Source organism: Saccostrea echinata, unplaced genomic scaffold (assembly GCF_033153115.1).
Source record: "Saccostrea echinata isolate AGI-Se365-2 ecotype Australia unplaced genomic scaffold, CSIRO_AGI_Sech_v1 ptg000022l, whole genome shotgun sequence".
Taxonomy (NCBI): Eukaryota; Metazoa; Mollusca; class Bivalvia; order Ostreida; family Ostreidae; genus Saccostrea; species Saccostrea echinata.
In genome coordinates, this window is record NW_026889771.1 from 16,774,898 (window position 1) to 16,794,823 (window position 19,926).

The 19,926-nt window shown below is 35.5% G+C and overlaps 2 protein-coding genes and 1 long non-coding RNA gene across 3 annotated transcripts; 2 read left to right on the top strand and 1 right to left on the bottom strand.

Moving 5' to 3' along the window:
- Positions 1-6,136: 6,136 nt before the first annotated feature.
- On the bottom strand, positions 6,137-10,528 carry LOC133190975 (putative uncharacterized protein DDB_G0267840). Its single transcript, XM_061326655.1, has 7 exons — positions 10,343-10,528; positions 9,060-9,120; positions 8,803-8,900; positions 7,574-8,692; positions 7,397-7,456; positions 7,107-7,269; positions 6,137-6,992 (listed from the first exon to the last, which is right to left on the bottom strand). Exons 1-7 carry the CDS (start codon positions 10,363-10,365, stop codon positions 6,243-6,245), a joined length of 2,274 nt encoding a protein of 757 aa, XP_061182639.1. The 5' UTR covers positions 10,366-10,528; the 3' UTR covers positions 6,137-6,242.
- Positions 10,529-11,047: 519 nt separating this feature from the next.
- On the top strand, positions 11,048-17,325 carry LOC133190976 (nucleoredoxin-like protein 2). Its single transcript, XM_061326656.1, has 3 exons — positions 11,048-11,071; positions 11,686-12,181; positions 16,900-17,325. Exons 2-3 carry the CDS (start codon positions 11,760-11,762, stop codon positions 17,102-17,104), a joined length of 627 nt encoding a protein of 208 aa, XP_061182640.1. The 5' UTR covers positions 11,048-11,071; positions 11,686-11,759; the 3' UTR covers positions 17,105-17,325.
- A 1,311-nt stretch (positions 17,326-18,636) lies between these two features.
- Positions 18,637-19,926, top strand: LOC133190977 (uncharacterized). The gene is made up of 3 exons (XR_009721639.1): positions 18,637-18,739; positions 19,146-19,240; positions 19,809-19,926. It is a non-coding gene; the product is annotated as an uncharacterized LOC133190977 (long non-coding RNA).

Below are 19,926 nucleotides of genomic sequence, written 5' to 3' on the forward strand. Positions count from 1 at the left end.
GGGACCTATATATAGGTCCCTGTTATTATATATAGAATGTACCTCGGGCTCATTGCCATGATGCTCTCTGTGGCGAATACGCACATTTTACTGATAAATTTATTAGCATGACTTATTCATAGTCTTTTCCATATATAAATATTTTCACAACTTGAAGTGTTTGTAAATTGCTTTACCATTATTTCCATGCCTATTCGTATCATTTTTTATATTCATGTAGCGATAATCGCCTATAAATATTTTCACAACTTAAAGTGTTTATAAATTGCTTTACCATTATTTCCATGCCTATTCGTATCATTTTTTATATTCATGTAGCGATAATCGCCTCGTGTTTCTTTTTAACGCCATATGACCATGATGACTTAATAGAAATTTCCATCAAGACTAAAATCGGGGACTGACGAAAACGATTTGCACATTTTTTAAAAAAATCAGTTAGCACAACTTATTTCTTCTATGACACTTCAGGCCCGTAGGAAGCAATTTCAGTTGGGGGGGGGGGGCACATCCATACATTTTCAGTTGAGGGGGCACTACCAAAAATTTTCCGACAAGCAAAAAAAAAAAAAAAAAAAGAAAAAGAAAAAAAAGGTCATCAACTGCCACAAATTCCATGACAAGCAAAAAAAAAAGGTTATCGGACGTTTTTATTGAGGGTGCACAAGCATATAGTGTCTAAGCTTACTATAGTAAACTATATATCGGCAAAATTATGAGGGGGGGGGGGGGTCCTACGGCCATGCACTTAAATACATTTGTTAATCAAATAATTAAACGATTGCTTGTTGTCAGAGTTGTTTGTTGTCAGTGTCATTAAAAATTGCCAGTAACTTGATCCACCAACCCTAACCACCAACGATACTCTCTTTTTTGCTATATCACGGCTGTTTATCGAAAACGAAAGTTGACTTTTAATTAGATAAAGGATAATTACTATGTAGTAAATCTAAATATAGTTTCGGAGTTTATTTGCAAAGGAGATGAGTGAACATGACGAGCGATAAGCCTAGATAGTATGACAAACATGAAGATGAAAAATTAAATTTCAATTATTTCAAAATTTTCCTTGATATTTCCAGGGACCTTATTTCGTCTAACATTAAAATATACTTTATGTAAAATCTCTACAATTTGCAAAAATCCCTCAAAGATTGAAATATAAGACACACACTAAAGCGGGCAAAAAGAGTCATTTTCGCATACTATAACACTATTCTTCGATGTGAGTGGGTCTTCGCTCCACCTTTTTGAAAGTTAATTCTCAAAGTTTGCATAAAAATATACATTTTTTGGTTACCAAAAATATGGAGCAATGACCCACTATACCTTAAAAAATAAACTTTTATGACATAACATTTGCATCTTTTCGAGAAATACTTGAAGTCCATTAAGTCAAGGGTCATCTCACAAACATGATTTAAATGCCACTGTTCGTCAGGACTTGGGTAGTCTAGTGGTTAGCGTGCTAGTCTCGAAAGAAAATGATACTCAGGATTTTTAATTATTGCTAGTGTTCGAACCCCACGAATACCACATTAATTTTTTTAATAAAAGAATAAATTTTTCCGAGAAAATTTTCCTCAGAAAAGTTTTGTTTATCACAATTTCATAAAATTCAATAATGAGAACTTTACTCTAAATATTAAATTCACAAACTGAACATGATTTTTATATTTCTGAAGCTATAGGCTTTCTGCATGCTATGTTCGCCCATCTCCTTTATTAATTTGTAAGTATGGATATTTTGATCATAATATACTGTTTAATTGCGTTCCTTTTTGTTCTCATTAGAAAACTTTTTAAATGGGGGAGGGGTCCTGTCCTCAAGCACCCGTGTAACTAGTACCTGTACATTTATCTGTTATTCCTCTTTCACTATCCAAAACTAAAAAAGGCTCACTGGGCCAAACCTCACCTGAGTCTTTTTGACCCTGATGTTTTTCATCAGCAGAATTTTTGAATTTCCCTCTTGAGTTTCTTTTTTTTATTTATTTATTTATTTTTTTTTTTACTTATTGTGGATCAAAATCTAGCCCTAGGGGATCTATGATTAAATCAGAGTTGAATCCACGCGACATTCGGATGCTTCAATATCAATACGAACAACATGACCCTACTGCTCTGGAGACACATGAATTATGTAAAATTTGGGCCTACCCTAATTCCAGGGCTCATTGCTCATTAAAAAATTATTCCACAAAACTTAGTTATTTTTTGCTTATTAAATATGATTTAGGGTAGTCTTGCCACTCTTGAAAAGATTTCTACCCTTTGAAAAATTCTGATACCCCATTGGAACCTTAACCTTTTCCCGAGGACCCGGTCCTAATCTGAACAAACTCGAATCTAACTACCTAAGGATCCTTGCATATCGCTGTAACTAATACTGTACAGCAGGAAATTAACTCGCGGAGTTAATTTTCGCTATATTCACGGGAATAAAAATCCCTCGAATTCAAAATTCAGTGAATAATTTATTTAAAATACCAAGGATAAATTGAAATATTACTGTTATATATGATTAAATTTGTTTACTCTATCTGTTTCAATGCAAACATAAAACCAATAATTAATATATATGAGATGTAGACTGTCTTCCTAATTATGCATGTGTACGGATCAATCATTGACACGTAGCTGTTGTTGTTTTTAAAGCTTAATTGATGAATAAACTTCTAACTAACATTTAATTCTGCCATCCGGTAGAGGTGCGATTTAATTACGTATAAAACATGCATAGTTAAATTTCAACGGTGCGTATCACTCCTCACCCTTTTCCCGAGGACACGGCCCTAATCTGAACAAACTTGAATCTAAACTACCCTAGGATGCTTGCCTATCGGTTTAACTAATACTAGTAATGGCTTTTGCTCTCCATTGCAATGTTATGAAGCTTTCGTATAAGTTTCGTCCTTTCTGGCCCAGTAGTTCTCAAAAAGATTTTCAAAAGATGCCACCAATTTGTTTACAAATTTTTGATTATCTCCACTTGAAAAAGTGCAAGACCCTTCATTTGAACTTGAATCCCCTTCACCCAAGGATGCTTAGTGGCAAGTTTGGTTGAAATTATCCTAGTAGCTTAGGAATAGAAATCGAAAATGTGAAGTTTACAGATAGACGAGAGAACAGACAGATGCCGGACACTTTTTCATCACAAAAGATCATTTGAGCTTTCAGCTCAGTGAGCTAAAGATACGCACGGATCCCCGTCTTGACAGAGGAAAGGTAATGCGTGAGAAGCTAGCATGCATTTCCACTGTTTCAAGCATATAAGATTGAAAATGTATATACTCTTCACCTAGTTGTTACATGTACAACCATCATAGTTTGCCTGTGAGGGGACAGTCATTCGAGGGGGGGGGGGACAAATTCTTACATACTACTTTTTTATCTATTTGAAAATGAAAATTCCCATCCTCTTTCTACTGCTTCTCACAATCATATCTAGCTGCCGAACTGTAGCTCTCCAAAGAAAAAAATTGACAGACCGGTCTGTCAATATTTTTCTTCGGAGAGCTACATTTCGGCAGCTAAATCACATCAATCAGGGAGTTGCATATCCCAAACTTTTGGTGATAGAGTTTTAAATTTGATCATTAAAAACCCGATGAAGGAAGGGACGCAAAAGCTCCGCGAAAGCTTTCGGATGAAATGTATGGAGATAGCGAACAGTATTCAAGCTCAAAAGTCCATTAAACAATAAAAGATTTGGAGCAGAGCAAACACGGACCTCTAAAACATCAGAGGTGGGATCAGGTGCCATGGAGGAGTGAGCATCCCCTGCTGACGGGTCACACCCGCTGTGTGCTCCTTGTCATGATCGGGAAATAACGGAAAAATCCGTCGACAATTCAGTGTGTAAATAATGGCCTAACAATTAATGTGAAAAACGTCAGTCAGCATTTGACTCAGTGATAAATTGTATTTGCTGACAAGGTCATTGTATCCGAAATGACGACTTTAAAGGAGACTGCTGATATTCTTGTTTCAGCAACTTGTTTGTCAATAACTTATCTCGTTTTAGAAATTGTTCATACGTAGAGCATGCTCTTGCGTATCGAATCAACTGAGAGATATAAACCCCGTATACAGGTAATGAAGGTATATTGCTGCATAAGTAAGGGAAGTTGTCGATTGAAAAGTTAAAGTCATCACGTTTATCACAAAGCTTGGTTGTTAGAATACCATTAACGTCATTTTCTAGTAAAATATCCAAATATAAAACAAATGTGTCAGTCTCTGTGGTATCTTTTATTTCAAGCTCACCGGGATATATCGTATCGACATAAGAAAGGAAATAACCATTGTTAATTGACAATACGCCATCGATATATCTAAATGTCGAGTTGAAGGCCACAGCAAGTGTTTTCTTCTTTTCACGTATAAGATTTTGAACAAATATTCATATGCATACAAAATTAGGTCTGCTAATAACGGGGCCGATTGGTATCAATGTGAATTCCAGTAGATTGTAGGAAGACCTGGTCTCCAAAAACCACACAGATATTGTCAATCAGAAACTCAAGCATCTTTTTAATATCAACTTCAGAGTACTTGTGTGTACAATCAGAATGTTTTTTAACAAAATAATTTTGCATTTGGATTTCAGTCTTTACCAGATTTATTTTTGAGCATGGCATGTTATATCTGTTTTAAATTTTTAAATAGTGTTTTTAAGTTGTCGATCGTTCCCGATTCAAAGCTTTCTGTATATTTTCTGTTATTTATTATGTCGCCCCGAACGAAGTCGGGCGACATATTGCTATTGTACGCCTATAAACGTTGTCCGGGGACTTTCTCGCAGATGGCTGGGGCATTGTTGCTGGAACTCTCCATAAAGGATGATGACCAGCTGTATATATGTGAGAAAAAATTTCAGTTTCAACTTGTCTACCATTGCCATGGAAACGTGCGAAAAGTGAGGAATTTTATCCGGGAGTGTTCTCTCTGGTCTCTTGAACATTCATCATGAAACTTTATAGAATTGATGATCAATAATTGTAGTTGTGCGATTTGCATTTAAAAATTTCAAATTGTCAATTGTTGCCATGAAAACAGAGAAAAAGTGAAAATTCTTTAACTTCGATTTTCTCAGTAAATTATCAAGCAATCATTTTGAAACTTTAATGGATGATTCCTTGCATTGTGTCAAAGTGATTTCTACTTTTAAAAAATACTGGAATTGGCCGCACACAGTTACCATAGAAACAAAACAGAAAAAGGGTATTATGTTCACATATGTTCTCAGAGGTGGCTTGGACAATCTTGATGAAACTTTACAGAAATTATAATTAGAAACTCTAGGTGTGCAGTCACCAATCAAATTTTTCTAAATGCATACCGTTGCCATGGAAACGGACGAAAATTCTTTAATTTCTATTTTCCTCAGTAACTACGCAAGCAATCTTTTGGAAACTTTAAAAGGTTTATTCCTTCTACTAGATCAAATTGTTTTCCGCAAAAAAATTGGAGCACGTCTATCGCTTCAGCCACTGGAACGAAGTTGTATTTTGGTTCACCTTAGTTTTGTACTCGAGCGGTCTCGTACATGGCTTTCAAAATCTTATGAAACTTTACAGAAATAAAAATCACTAATCCTAGCTTCGCCGCCTCGGGAAATAGTTTCCTCCCTCGGGGAACCATAAATTTGCTATTTCCCTCATACCCATTCCATAACTGTATAATATATTATTTGCACATTTCAAAAGTAAGATTTTGTCGGTAACAAATCTTCCATTTAAAACAGAAAAGAGCTCACATGTATGATATACGTCCAGTAAAATATCATAAAACGCATATTTGTGTCGTAGTAACAAAACCGACTAGACATCAATCTCTCCTAATACTTGCTTATAACTTTTTAAGGAAACATTTGCCTACTTCTTGATTTGCACATTTCATTTATCGCGTTAGTTTTACCAAAACAGCTTGTTATTTAGAAAGAATTCTTTACTAAACATTCCATTGTCAAAATCACGGCATATTACCGAGTGCTACCATTTTTACGAACAGTCGGAATCGGCCAGTATTGGAAATTTATTAATGGATTTTGTACGACATCGTCACAGGAGGTTGTAGATGCTTTATGCACAGTGGCAGATAAAATACATGTAGCCAAAACGAACAAATGAAGTTTACAATGCAACCCAAGAAACAGTTTTATATTTCAAAAACGAAGTTAAAAATCAAATAACATGGAATATCTGCGTAAAAACCGCAAGAAACTATTTATGAAAAAGTCAACTATGAGTAGGATAAATCCTTATCAGGTTGGATCTTATAGCCCTAGGCCGGGTTCTTCCTTTGAAACCGTCTAATACCAAATCCTCACAGCTCCGACTTCGACGGAACTCAATACGTGGAATAACGCGTTCATCCACTTCAAGACAACTAGAACCTTTGTCTGTCAATGAATTCTTGTTATTATTGTTATTGTTGTTGTCATCAATCGAGTTGTTGTTGTAATTGTAAGGGAAACTGTTACGGGATTCTCTGAAGGCATAGAAATGCTGGGGCTGATTGTTCTGTTGGTAGGTGGAGGACAATAGTTGCTGTGGACCGAATGTATACTGCGGTACTACGTTTGTTGTCGTATCACGAGGCAACATATTTTCTGGGGAGTTGTAATTTATAACCCCTTGGTTGTACGGATAATTCTGATTGTATGATTGGTTGTTCGGCACAACAGAAGGAATCAATGTCGCTGGGCTTTGAAGAGGTGGCTGGAATTGATAACCCTTGTAATCCAGCGGATGCATGATACTGCTGTCGTTAAACCAGTTCGCATTTTGGAATGCTTCTTGTGGACTGTGATAATTCTGCTGGGCACTGAACGGGACCAAACTGTGAATTGGTGGGGGCGGTATGTTTGTTGGAATATACATACTCTGTGATGGCGGTTGTTGATACGAAGCGGGCTGAATGTTGGAGAGGTAGTTGTTTTGTGCATGCGGTACAAGGTTTTGGGTGTAATGTCTTGGCTGAAAATCCTGCAAAGCAAAAAAAAAAAAAAAATCATTAGGATTGAACGTACATTTATGTTTTTCATATTTGACTTATTAACAAAGAGTGAAACTGTTAGTTGAAAAAAAATCTTACCCTACCTCGTGTAAAAATAAAGTTGTGTTTTGAACTTGCAGCGCATTGTTGGACTTTGAGGCAAGCGATGGTGGAATGAAAGGTTCTGAATTTGGCCTTAAATTGGACTTGATCGCCTTGGATGCTTTCTCTGTCATTTTTACCTTGTTATTGTCAAAGCCAGATTTCCTACAACATAGAAATACATTGATTTTTGTATTTGTTTTCGACAATGATGTGAACCTGATATGGATTTGAATGTAATTCATGTGTTGTTTCTAACAGTCTTTGTTTTCATTTAAAGTGACATTCCTACCCTTCTTTGGAACTTTTTTCTTTTCCATTTACATCTTTGTAAAACAGCTTCTCAGCCCAACTGAAATACATATATTTTTGGGTATGCATATACCGGTATGTGTAATGTTTTGAGTAAAAAATTATAATAATGATCGATCAATAAAGTAGTTTGCAAAGAGGGAACAAAAAGATGTACCTTGAATTGTTGGATTCTTTGGATGCTGAAGCCGTTCCTTCATCAACGTCTGATAAGTGCTTCATTTTTTTGTCTTTCACTTGCTGTTCTTCTGTGGGTAACTGGACTTGTGGTTGAGCACTCGGTAACTTCTTGTTTAGTTGTTCACTCAGTAACTTCTTGTCTGGTTCTTCACTCGGTAACTTCTTGTCTAGTTGTTCACTCGGTAACTTCTTGTCTGGTTCTTCACTCGGTAACTTCTTGTTTAGTTGTTCACTCGGTAACTTTTTGTCTGATTTTCCACTCGGTAACTTTGTGTCAGGAGTTTCTTCAGGGATGAGTTTTGCTACCGCCTCTTGTAAATTTCTGGACACTGACGAGGATGAGTGGTGGATTTTTTCTGCTGCTTTTTGTTCCTTTAGTAAATGGGATCTATCGTCTGTCATATGTTTATCTTTCGTCAAAAAATCGTGACAATTTTTTTTCTCTTCTAGTGTTGACTCCTTCATGACAGTTTCGTTGATTACATGTGTGTTCTCAAAAGAACCACCATCGTTTGCTGAATTCTGAGAGGAGAACCCCGGAGGAGACTGGAATTTACGTGTAGTAGGGGTCAATATCTGGCCATTCTCTTTAGCCTTTCTAGCAATGCCGTCGCATATGTTTTCAAGTAATTTCTGCGATAAATTTACACCTGCGTTTTCTGTGTGATACTTTGAAATATCTGCAGATGGGTTTAAACAGAGCTGATCCATTCTGTCAGGTTGGCTATGATTTTCTGCTAATTGGCAGTCAGTCTCCGTGAGAGTCTTCTCGAGGGCAGGATTTTCCCGAGCTTCATTTTCCATTGGAAACACGGATCTTACGGACTGTGACTGGATACGCTGAAACAGACGCTTGCATTCCTGAGATCCATCATCGTGTACGATGTCGCCTGTGTCATCTCCGGACCCAATGTGAATTGTGGGCAGGCCCGATAGGTTTTTGAGGTACTCTCTATATCCGTATAAATAGTCATTCATTACAGCAGATGGGTTGTCAAGAGCTAAGAAAACATTTTCTGTTAATCTGGCTTTTGTTTGTTCATTGTCTTTCTCATCTTGCTGTTTGAAGATGCAACTTTCAAATCCCTGGAAAGACCTGTCAAATTATTAAGAATCCATTGAGTAATAACAATGTTAACCAAAACCAATGTTCAGTAACTTTTTTTCGAAACATCTGCGCAAAGGAATTAATGGGTGAAAACTTACATTCTCGGGTCAAACGAGTTGTTATACAAGGGATATTTTTGCGAATCCTTGCGGCCAAAACCTACTGTTTTAAAATCCTCAATGTAAGCACTGGTGACCTGCAAAAAATGTTTATGAATGTAGTCTTCTATTTAAACGAAAGAGAGAGAGACGGAGAGGACTAAAATAGGTTGTACTTGCTGCCCAATTATTTTGTGAATAAAATATTCTTTTAAAAAAATATTTACAGCAATATTCGAACAGTTTATTTGGTGTACCTTGTTTTGTTCATCGCCAAGCAAGGGGTATGGTGAATTGTTTAAGGGTCCAATTTTAAATCTGAAATTAAGTAAGATACCTAAACACTAAGCAATCTATATTCCATGGAATAAATGAAACGTTTTATCATAACTCAAAGTAGCTGCAGAACTGCAGCGTTATTGTTTTATATTTTAGTCTTGGACTTATGGTCAAAAAGTAAAATATAAAACCATAACGATACAGTTCTGCAGCTATTAAAACACAAAGGCGAAGTCGTCATTCTATATTTAGAGGTCGCGTCATCAGGCTAACACCAATATGATGTGAGGATCACGTGACCTGGATCCGGGGCCATAAAACTTAGTCGAGCTCACTTTTGATCCAAGTCTCACTTTTACCAAAGGAATTAAAAGTGAGACTCAGATCAAAAGTGGGCTCGTCTAAGTTTATGGCCCCGGGCATTGGTGTACACATTGCGAAGTCGTAATCATGTTAGTCTCGTTCGACACTCGGCTGTCTCCGTAAAGTCCGACCAGCAGAGTCGGAGTCAAAGTCGAGTGTCTGGTTGAACGACATTATGATCATGTTAATTAACACACACAAGAGTATAACTATATAGATAAGAAACCGTGATACAGGCAAGGGGGCTTGGAAGGGGCAGTATATACACTTTATAGTACAATCTGAATAAAATCATGCTTCTAGCTTTTTAACGATATATCGCTTACCTCATAAGCGACATATTGTTAAAAAAGGAAGTCCGAACATCGAGGATCTGATTTTAATCAGATTTCTTTTGATAGAAAATAAATTCTAGTTAACGGTAACCCTCCCCCCCCCCCTTTCGATATTAATGTCTGAAGATTTTTTTTCCTTCACAGAGAATTTATGTTCCGTAAAGGACATATGGGTATACTGATAAAGACTTCAAAGATAGTGTGGATCACTTTTGTGCAGACTGTTGCAATGGTACCTCTTCTAAAATTTATTAAATTTATGGCTTCTGGGTTAGGTGTTCTGGTGTAAGGGCGGGCTGTCGTTAACCCCCCCCCCCCATTGCTTAATTTCTACATGTATGTAAAGTGATATCAAATTATAAATAAGAATGTGTAGGCTACTATGGCTTATACTTCTAATCAAAATCTACAAAATTATGTGCTACTTCAAATCAGGGACCTATATATACTAACGTTAGTATATAGGTCCCTGTTCAGATAAAGACCCGTTTTGACACAGTTTTCACTTTGCATACTATTTATATTATATATATGCATACAGATAAGTATATATACACACTTACTTTTCATTTGCAGATTCAAACATTGTAGACAGGAATTCCCAGCGTTGCAAAAATCTCCAAAATCTAAGACTGTGACCAAAGTTTTATCAGTCAGGAGGTAAATTACTTTTTCATGCCCCGGGTAAACCATGCATTCTCTTCGACTATACTAACTTCTTGACATTTTAATTATTATGTTTTACATTTTGCCGTTTCCAAAACATGTTTGTTTACCACGTTAAGATGTTGTTACGTCACTAACGTAGCAAGAAATTCAGTCATTTTGGTGCTAGATTCATTATGACGTCATAATTACATGTATTTCCCCCGCTTGTTTAGGAGTGAAGAATATTCATCCCATCTGGTATGTGGATACATTTTCTAATATGAAAAGACTCTCTCTCTCTCTCTCTCTCTTACATTAAAAATGACAGTTTAAAAGATGTTTTTTTCATAGTGTCCTACAAAAAAATTCAAAGAGAAACCAATAGATAAGTCCCTTTTCATTTATTATTATTTATGCATATCTCTTCTGTGTAAAAAGTACATATATATATAAAATATTATTACTTATTTAAATTATTTATTTAATTTTCGTAGATTTCCAGAAGAAAAAAAGAAGACATATACATGTATCTCCTATTCGAAACTATTTTGAACGAGTTATTTAAAACTAGTGTCGCCCTAAATAAACATTATGAGAAATGGACATGCAATATTTTTACAGTGTTCATTGTATGACGATATATGGTTTGTATACAGAATTATTTGTGTTATTGATAAAGCAACAACAGACAATTAAGCCATCAAGAACACAGGCACTTGTTTCGTATGTATACAGGGCACCCCCTACTTATTTTTACCGTAAAAAATAAGTACGGGGTGCCCCGTATACGAAACAAGTAGGGGTGGGTATTGGTTGGAAATTTCGTATTACGATATATATATATATATATATTGCGATATTTGGAACTGTATTGCGATATGTATTGAAATATTTTTAATAACAGTTAAAATGCTCTTTTCTTATTTTTATTAACCTCCATTTATAAGCAGAGTGTATAAAACTTTTATAAATACCAGAGACCTGTAAATACGTTGTAGGAAAAAAAGTTCTAGTTGATTTCACTATTTGGCAACGAAATGCAACCATACAATAGAAACCTTTACCATTTAGTTCTGTTTTGCACGATTGAAAACGTTTCTGACATCTTAAATTTCATAATTTGCTTTATAAATCTAAAGCATAAGCATTTTGCTGATATATCTAGAAACAAGTGCCTGTGATCAAGAACCTATTCATATCAAGCCAGTACAGTATCAATTATAAGTAAAGGACAATGAATCAAATTCTTTCACCTCAGGTTATAACCTACTCTCTAAGGACAACTCAAGTTAGAATAAAACACAGTACCTTAGAATGCAGTAATGTACAAAAATGGAGGAAAAGGAAATCACAAATGTATTTGATGAATTATTAAAGGGAAAGTCCTTCATAACTAAAGAATTTTACATTGAGCCTGAAATAGAGGAGGAAAAGTGTGAAGATTTTAAGTATGTCCCAGAGAAGGAACGAGCAAACAAAGTGGAAGAGGTGAAGCCCGTCCAAGGACTTAAGGAGGCACTGTCATCAATAGAAAACACAGTGGTGGGGCTTTTTTTCTCTGCTGGATGGTGTGCCCCTTGTCAGGAATTTGTTCCTTTACTGAAGGACCTATATGAAGAACTACAAATGAAACGCTGTCCATTTCAAATTGTGTTCATCAGTTTTGACAAGACAGAAGAAAAGATGAAGGAGTATTTTATGGACCATCATGGAGAATGGTTGGCCATTCCTTTTAATGACAAAACACTTCGAGAGTAAGTATATAGCTTTGTTGGTGTCAACTATGAACCTTCAATTTCTTGTGTAATGGTTGGGCCATGGATTTTGGCCAGGATTATAGCTCAGTCGGTAGAGCATCTGACTAGTGATGCAAGGGTCTCAGATTTGATTCCTGGTCCAGCCATACTATTTCTCCTTTCCTGTTACATACATGTAATTTGGTGCCATTGACCACCCCTGGAATTATAGGTGAAAGTCCTGCCAGGGGCAAAAAGAACTTGGGTTGAGTCTTTGAGGCTGAAGACAATTGAAGGAGGGAGGAATGTAATGGTTTGGATCGGGATATCCGCCTGGAAAGCTCAGTCGATAGAGCACCTAATTAGTGAGTCCAGCCATACATATTCTCCTTTCCTGTTACGTAATTAATCCCTGACAGGTCTTGAACCTGTCACTTCCAGGGCATGGCACAGCCATGGTTACAAATGTAACATGAAAGGAGAAAAATGCAGCGGACCAGACTGGGTTCGAATCCTGGTCTGGTTCATTGCATTTCTCTCATTTTTCCTCTTTTCTCCTATGAAACTTTGATCAGCTAAATTGGCCCAACGCTAGTCCAGGACTTCAGGGGCTCACGATTTAAACAAACTTGAATCTACACTACCTGAGGATGCTTCTATACAAGTTACATCTTTTCTGGCCCAGTCGTTCTTGAGAAAAAGATTTTCAAATGATGCCATTAATTTTCTCTAAATCTTAATTATCTCCCATTGGAGATTATGGCTCTTCATTGGAACAAACTTTAATTAATCCCCTTCACCAAGAATACTTATTGGCAAGTTTGGTTGAAATTAGCCAAGTGGTTCTTGAGAAGAAGTGAAAAAATTGAAAATGGCCCTAGGGCCTCTTGTATATCTATCAAAGTTTTGCTTTTTTATTTTGCATTCATTTAATATATCGAAGGTTTGCTTTTATTCATCACATCTTTATATATATATATATATATATATATATATATATATATATATATATATATATATATATATATATATATATATATATATATGATGGGTTGCAATGAAGAGTATTAATTCTGCTGAGTATATGCTACATAACAAATCCTGAATCTCTCTCTCTTGATATTTTTATGCCCCCATAATCGAAGAATATAGTAGGAGTATATAGTTTTTGCCATGTCCATCCCTCTGTCTGTTTGTCCACAAAAACTTTAACATTGCCCATAATTTTTGATTGGTTGGAGCTATGGCTTTTATATTTCACATGTGTATTTCTTGTGATAAGACCTTTCTTTGAGCACCATTTTGCAAAATTTTACCCAACTTTAACCTTGGCCATAACTTTGAGCAATTGGTGCAAGGGCTTTCATACTTTATTTGTGCAATCCTTCCGATAAGACCTTTCTTTGGATACCAATAACTTTGACCCTTTTGACCTTGACTTAGAAGTTTGACCTATTTTTGAAAAACTTTAACCTTGGCCAAAACTTTTGAACGGTAATCCTTGTGACAAGACCTTCCTTTGGATACCAACAACTTTGGCCCATCAACCTTGACCTTGGAGTTTGACCTACTTTTGGTAAACTTTAACCTTGGCCATTACTTTTGAACAGTTGGTGCTAGGGCTTTCATACTTCACATATGTTACCCTTGTGACAAGTTTGGATACCAACAATGTTGACCCTTTGACCTTGGAGTTTGACCTACTTTTGCAATCTCCTATGCAGAGTTGTCATTCGTTCATCTCTCTCAGACACCTCTGCAATGGGTTCGCATCAAGATTTTAGACATAAGATTAAAAACATTATATTCCTAGGATCATTTCAAATTAAACTAATATTTCTAGATCTACTTAGTATATATCTACCTTAGAAGACAAACATTAATACAGGAATTTAATTATAATGAATTAAAACAAACGCACTATTTCTCGTGCTTATCACTGTGATATACGTGAACCAATGACAGAGGTGAATGTATGAGCCGATGGTAGAGAGTGCTACTTTTAAAAAATTTTTACCTTGGCTATAACTTTTGAATGGTTGGTATTAATAGAGCTTTCATATTTCACATGTGTATTTCATGTGAGGTCTTTCCTTGGGCACCAATAATTATGCCCCCATAATTGAAGATTCAGGGGCATATAGTTTTAGCCCTGTCTGTCTGTTTGTCCAAAAAAAAATTAACCTTGGCTGTAACTTTTGATTGGTTGGACCTTTGGCTTTCATATTTCACAGTTGAATTCCTTGTGACAAGACCTTCCCTTGGGCAGGGCTCAAAATAATTGATGGCCCACTGGTCTGGGGCCAGTGAATTTTCAATCTGGGCTAGTACATTGCAGACGGCATGTGCCCTTTTGGTCAGCATTTTTTTATGCATAATAAAATTCATTCACAGTCGGGCTAGTTAACTTGACAGGTTTGTGTGTCCCAACTTCTGCTGTTTCTTGTTTTGATAAGTTGTACTTCTAAGTATCACAATATAAAAAAAAATATTACTATTATTATTATGGTTTTGGGCCAGTCTTTTTAAAATCTACTGGTCCAGTGGGATAGTGAAAGTAGTAAGCTGACCAGTAAAAATTTAAGGTGATAGCCCGAGTGACCAGTAAACAAAAATAATTATTTCTAGCCCTGCTTGGGTACCAACAATTTTGACACTTTGACCTTGACCTTTGAGTTTTACTTACTTTTGAAAAACTTTAACCTTATCCATAACTTTTGAACGTGTGGTACTAGGGCTTTCATATTTCACACATGTATTCCTTGTGACAAGACCTTTCCCTGAGTACAAACATTTTGATCTCTTGACCTTGACCTTTGAGTTTGACCTTTTTTTGAAAAAAATTAACCTTATCCATAACCTTTGAATGGATGATGCCAGTGTTCGAAACAAGTTCGGTCCTGCGCCGACGTACAAACGGAAGGATCCACGAATAGTATGAGTACATGGGTCCTTGAAATAAACACACAATTGTTTTTTTTTTTACCGCTTGTCGGAACGGAAAAGCCCAAGAAGTTGTAGTTGAATTTAACGTATGTTGGTTTATGCATAAACTTGTTTATCTTTCCTGCATTTTGATTGAATATATTAAACAAACTGATCAATGAGCATTTTTAAAAGAAATAATATTTGAGATGGGCAAAATAGATATTTGTATCAAGATTGTATCAATTCTTCTTTTCATGTGCTTTTTCAGTAAATACTGAAGATTTGATTTTTTTCGCGTGGTATAAATTCATGCTATATATGTACGCCGTTACAAACTTACCGCGGAAAATTGTCCCAGTGTACTTAAAGCACATTTTATTAACATATCGTGGCAATCTAAAAAAAACTTGTGTAATTTTCTACCCGCGGATTTTAAGAACAGAAATTGTAATTCCGCGGAATTTGAGCCCATGGAAAAAAGTACGTTTACAGTAATATAAACACATTTTAAACCCGTTATATATGATCAAGTAAGACTGTGTGACTTTTAATGTTTTACTGTCAGTGCTTGCGAGTTTTAGGTACCCTTTGTTAAATTGACATATTTCATACAAAATGATAAACTTACGGAGAACATCAATGAAATATTATTTTTTCAAAATATTTGATGGTATTATTTTTGGGCTTACGCTGCCCTAGAAAGACTCGTGTAGCCCCTTTATCTGTGGGTCCTTTGGATCCATAGAATATAATTCTGAATTTCGAACACTGGTTGGTGCTATGGCTTTCATGTTTCACATGTGTATTTCTTGTGACAAGACCTTCCCTTGGGTACAAACAATTTGACCTTTTGTCCTTGACCTTGGAGTTTGAGTAAGTCAAACTTCAAGGTTAAGGTCAAAATATTGAAAAACTTTAACCTTGGCCATAACTCAGGGGTTGTAATTTTCTTGGAAAACCAACTAACCCAGGGGCTACTGATCAGTAGAAAAATTACTAGCCCAAACCTCAAACTAACTAGCCCAAAAATTTCTTATGCAAAACGAAAACATAACAAGTTAAATTTCAAATGCTGTGGTGATTGACAGAAACAAATTAGGAATATATAGGAAAAGACTTTAAAAATCTTCATCTCAAGAACAGAAAAGCCATATTTAGTCATTTTGATATGGAAGCATACTCAGGTAGTGTATATTCAATTTTGTTCAAATGATGACCCCCGGGGGTTGGGTGGGACCACAATGGGTGATCAAGTTTTTACATAGGAATATATAGGAAAAAATCTTCTTCTCAAGAACAGACAAGCCATGTTTAGTCTAATTGATATTGAAGCATCCTCAGGTAATGTAGATTCAAGTTTGTTCAAATGATGACCTTTGGGGATAGGGTGGGGCCACAATGGGGGATCAAAGTTTTATATTGGAATATATAGGAAAAAAAATTCTTCTCAAGAACGAAAAAGCCATGTTTAGTCTAATTGATATGGAAGCATCCCCAGGTAGTGTAGATTCAAGTTTGTATAAATTATGAACCCCTGGGGATAGGGAGGGGCCACATTGGTGGATCAAATTTTTTACAAAGGAAAAAATCTTCTGCTCAAGAAGAGCAAAGTAATTTGTTATACTGATATGGAAGCATCCTAAGGTAGTTTAAAATTCAAGTCACCCCCCCCCCCCATGTAAACTTTTCAATATTGAACTGATTTGTGCTTTTTCCTAGTCAATGTGCTCAGGTGAGCGATGTGGCCCATCCTCTTGTTTATAAAAATCTGCTGATGATAATAGATGCATTTTTCTAATCATGTATAGAGCATTCCGCACCAGATATGATGTTAATTCCCTTCCGAAGTTAGTGATCGTCAAAGATACAGGGGAGATAATAACAAACCAAGGCAGAAAAGAAGTACAAGACAGAGGGTATATTGGCTACAGAAATTGGAGACAGGCAGCCAATCTACGGGACAACGGAACACTTCACTTCAGCTCAATATCAAAAGCCAAACCTACGCTCTGATGCAAAGGACAGTGATGTCTGAAAGACTAGAATCTATGGACTTCTGTTAAATTGTATTTATTAAATAAAGTTGCCAGTATATATACATATAGTTGTATACAGAGAGACATTAAATTTTTCAATCAGCTGGTGAAGGTAACAGATTAGTGCCTTGGTTATTGTTTACTAATTTATTTCTTAGGTAACTAATTTCTTAAAATAGTGTAATGAGATGAATAAATTATGTAATAAAGGTACCAGAGGACAAATGGATATACCTTTATATTTCTAAATATATTACAACACCCTTACATTGAACATGTTTATAATGAATTGATGCCTACAGAGATGTGATTTTCATTCCTAGTGGCTTTAAAATATATTGTGATTGTGAACTTAATGGATATAATGAATTAAATAATAACAAATCAAAACTGTCCATCCCCGGCACTACATTATAAGTGTGTTTCACTGTAACAGTCTGTCATCACATGTAAGCCATGTGATACTTCAGTTTATTATATGTATATACCCATCATTACTCTGTATTGCTTTGTTGATTTCACAAAGGCTGTGATTTGACTTTTAAGATCCTCAGTCATTTTCTTAATATGTATCTCAACTGTGGCCATGCAAGTGGTTCTGGAGAAGAAAGTGATTTACAAGGATTCCAAAGACAACACAGGAGAAAAAAGAACTTATTTTGATCATAAAAAGGTCACTTGAGCCTTTGACTCATGTAAGCTTAAAATATTGATACACAGGAATCTGTACTGCTGATGAGGAGATTTGGTAAGGGTATCGTGTCATTTAAGCAAAACTGTAAGTCCATTTAACTACACAGATAGGAAAGTATTTGTTTTGCGGCGGCATCAAAATTTATTAAATGATTTTTTTAATTGTGTCACATATGGCGTGTAAAACGTTGCTTTATTCGATAATCTTGTGATGTATATTCAAAATCTTGTGATGTCACATGTTCAAAATCTTGTGATGTTTATTCAATATCTTGTGATGTATATTCAAAATCTTGTGGTATGTGCAATATCTTGTGATGTATATTCAAAATCTTGTGATGGATGTTTTATAATCTTGTGATGTATGTGCAAAATCTTGTTATGTATATTCAAAATCTTGTGATGTATGTTCTATAATCTTGTGATGTATGTGCAAAATCTTGTTATGTATATTCAAAATCTTGTGATGTATGTTCTATAATCTTGTGATGTATGTGCAAAATCTTGTGATGTATATTCAAAATCTTGTGATGTATATTCGATAATCTTGTGATGTATGTTCAATAATCTTGTGATGTATATGCAAAATCTTGTGATGTATGTTCTATAATCTTGTGATGTATATGTAATAATTGCATTGTGGGTAATATTCGACTTAATTTCGATAACCTTTGTAAGGACTTTTTTTTCATTGGTCTCCAAAGTGAAAGTAGAAACGCTGTGAAAAGGAGAGTCCTCAGTCCGGGCTTGGGGTCTGTAACTTTATTTTACACTGATAAAGTCGATAACTTTTGCGCAATTCTTGAATCCTGTTACCAGTGAACATGTCCTAAAGTTTTTGTACAACGAGGAAATTCTGCATGTCCATCCAGGCGTAGATGAAAAGAAAGTTGTACAAAGTCACTGTAGGTACATGTAGGTACGTATAGGAGTGCACTTTTGATAAAAAAGGAATCATCATGATCATAAACATTTTTTTTATGAGAAAGTGATTGTACGCATACATGATTTCGCATTTTAGATTAAGCCTTTTAAATTGTAAATTTACTTTTCCATGACTTTTCCATCGAAGAAATGAATGTGGCCTAATATTTTTTCTTTGACCGAAGTATCAAACAAAAATTTGGATGGAAAACTTTTTCATCTTACGCGCATTGATGACGTTTTCTGTCCAAATTTTTGTTTGATACTTTGGTAAAAAAAAAAATATTACATTCATTTCTTAATTTATTTTAACCCCCCCCCCTGCCCCCGGAGGTGGGTGGATCAAGGCAGGTCTTTACTTCCAAATTTTCACTATGATTTTTATATTTTTTTTATTCCAGTCAACTCTAGTTACGCAGTATCTGCTTGTACTGTGAATGCCCATTGGATAACTTCATATGACATCATTTTGAAACAACCTCTGCACCTCTGTTGTGTGGGTAATTATGAAATATGCATTAAGATTTACATGTACAGTACTTATAATTTAAATGAACATCTACAAGTTTCTGTTGTAAAGTGAAATTAATTTGATTTTTTTTTCCTCAATCAGTTAAGAGGTTAAAATGGAAACTGTATAAATTAACGGAATCAGTTAATTATTCTTGTGTATTCTGTACTAATTTGTTTTAATGAAATTAATTATAATTATTATACTCCCCAGTTGAAAAGTGGGGGGGGGGGGGGGGGGGGTTAATGATGGGGGTGTCCGTCCGTCTAGCCCTCCATCTTTCTGTACAACCATCCATTAATATATACTTTGGGGTACCATTTCTTATCAGCATCTCCTCTTATACCACTGAATGAAATTTGATGAGACTTTTACAAAATCTTTGTTACATAGTGTCATTTTCAACCCCTATTTTGCTTTTAATCGGACACATATTTCAGGTTTCCCATAGCAAAATATGGACTGCCATTATAATAACATGGGAGGCAGGGGGTATCATTTTGTGAGCTCAGTGCTCACAGTGCCTCTAGTTTATTTTTATTTTCTTTTTCAGATATAAATGTATGCTGTGTATGTAAAACATATGTAAAGTGTTGGTGGCTTAAAAATCTGAAGACATCAATGGAACACAAAAACCATGGTGCATAAGATATGTCCAATAAATCCTTTAA

Coding starts and splice junctions, on each gene's coding strand:
- LOC133190976 (XM_061326656.1), top strand. CDS start 11,760: ATGGAGGAAAAGGAAATCACAAATGTATTTGATGAATTATTAAAGGGA. Junction 12,182..16,899: donor AATGACAAAACACTTCGAGA/GTAAGTATATAG, acceptor AATCATGTATAG/AGCATTCCGCACCAGATATG.
- LOC133190975 (XM_061326655.1), bottom strand. CDS start 10,365: ATGTTTGAATCTGCAAATGAAAA. Junction 7,457..7,573: donor AAAGAATCCAACAATTCAAG/GTACATCTTTTT, acceptor TATGTATTTCAG/TTGGGCTGAGAAGCTGTTTT. Junction 6,993..7,106: donor CAACTTTATTTTTACACGAG/GTAGGGTAAGAT, acceptor TTTGCTTTGCAG/GATTTTCAGCCAAGACATTA.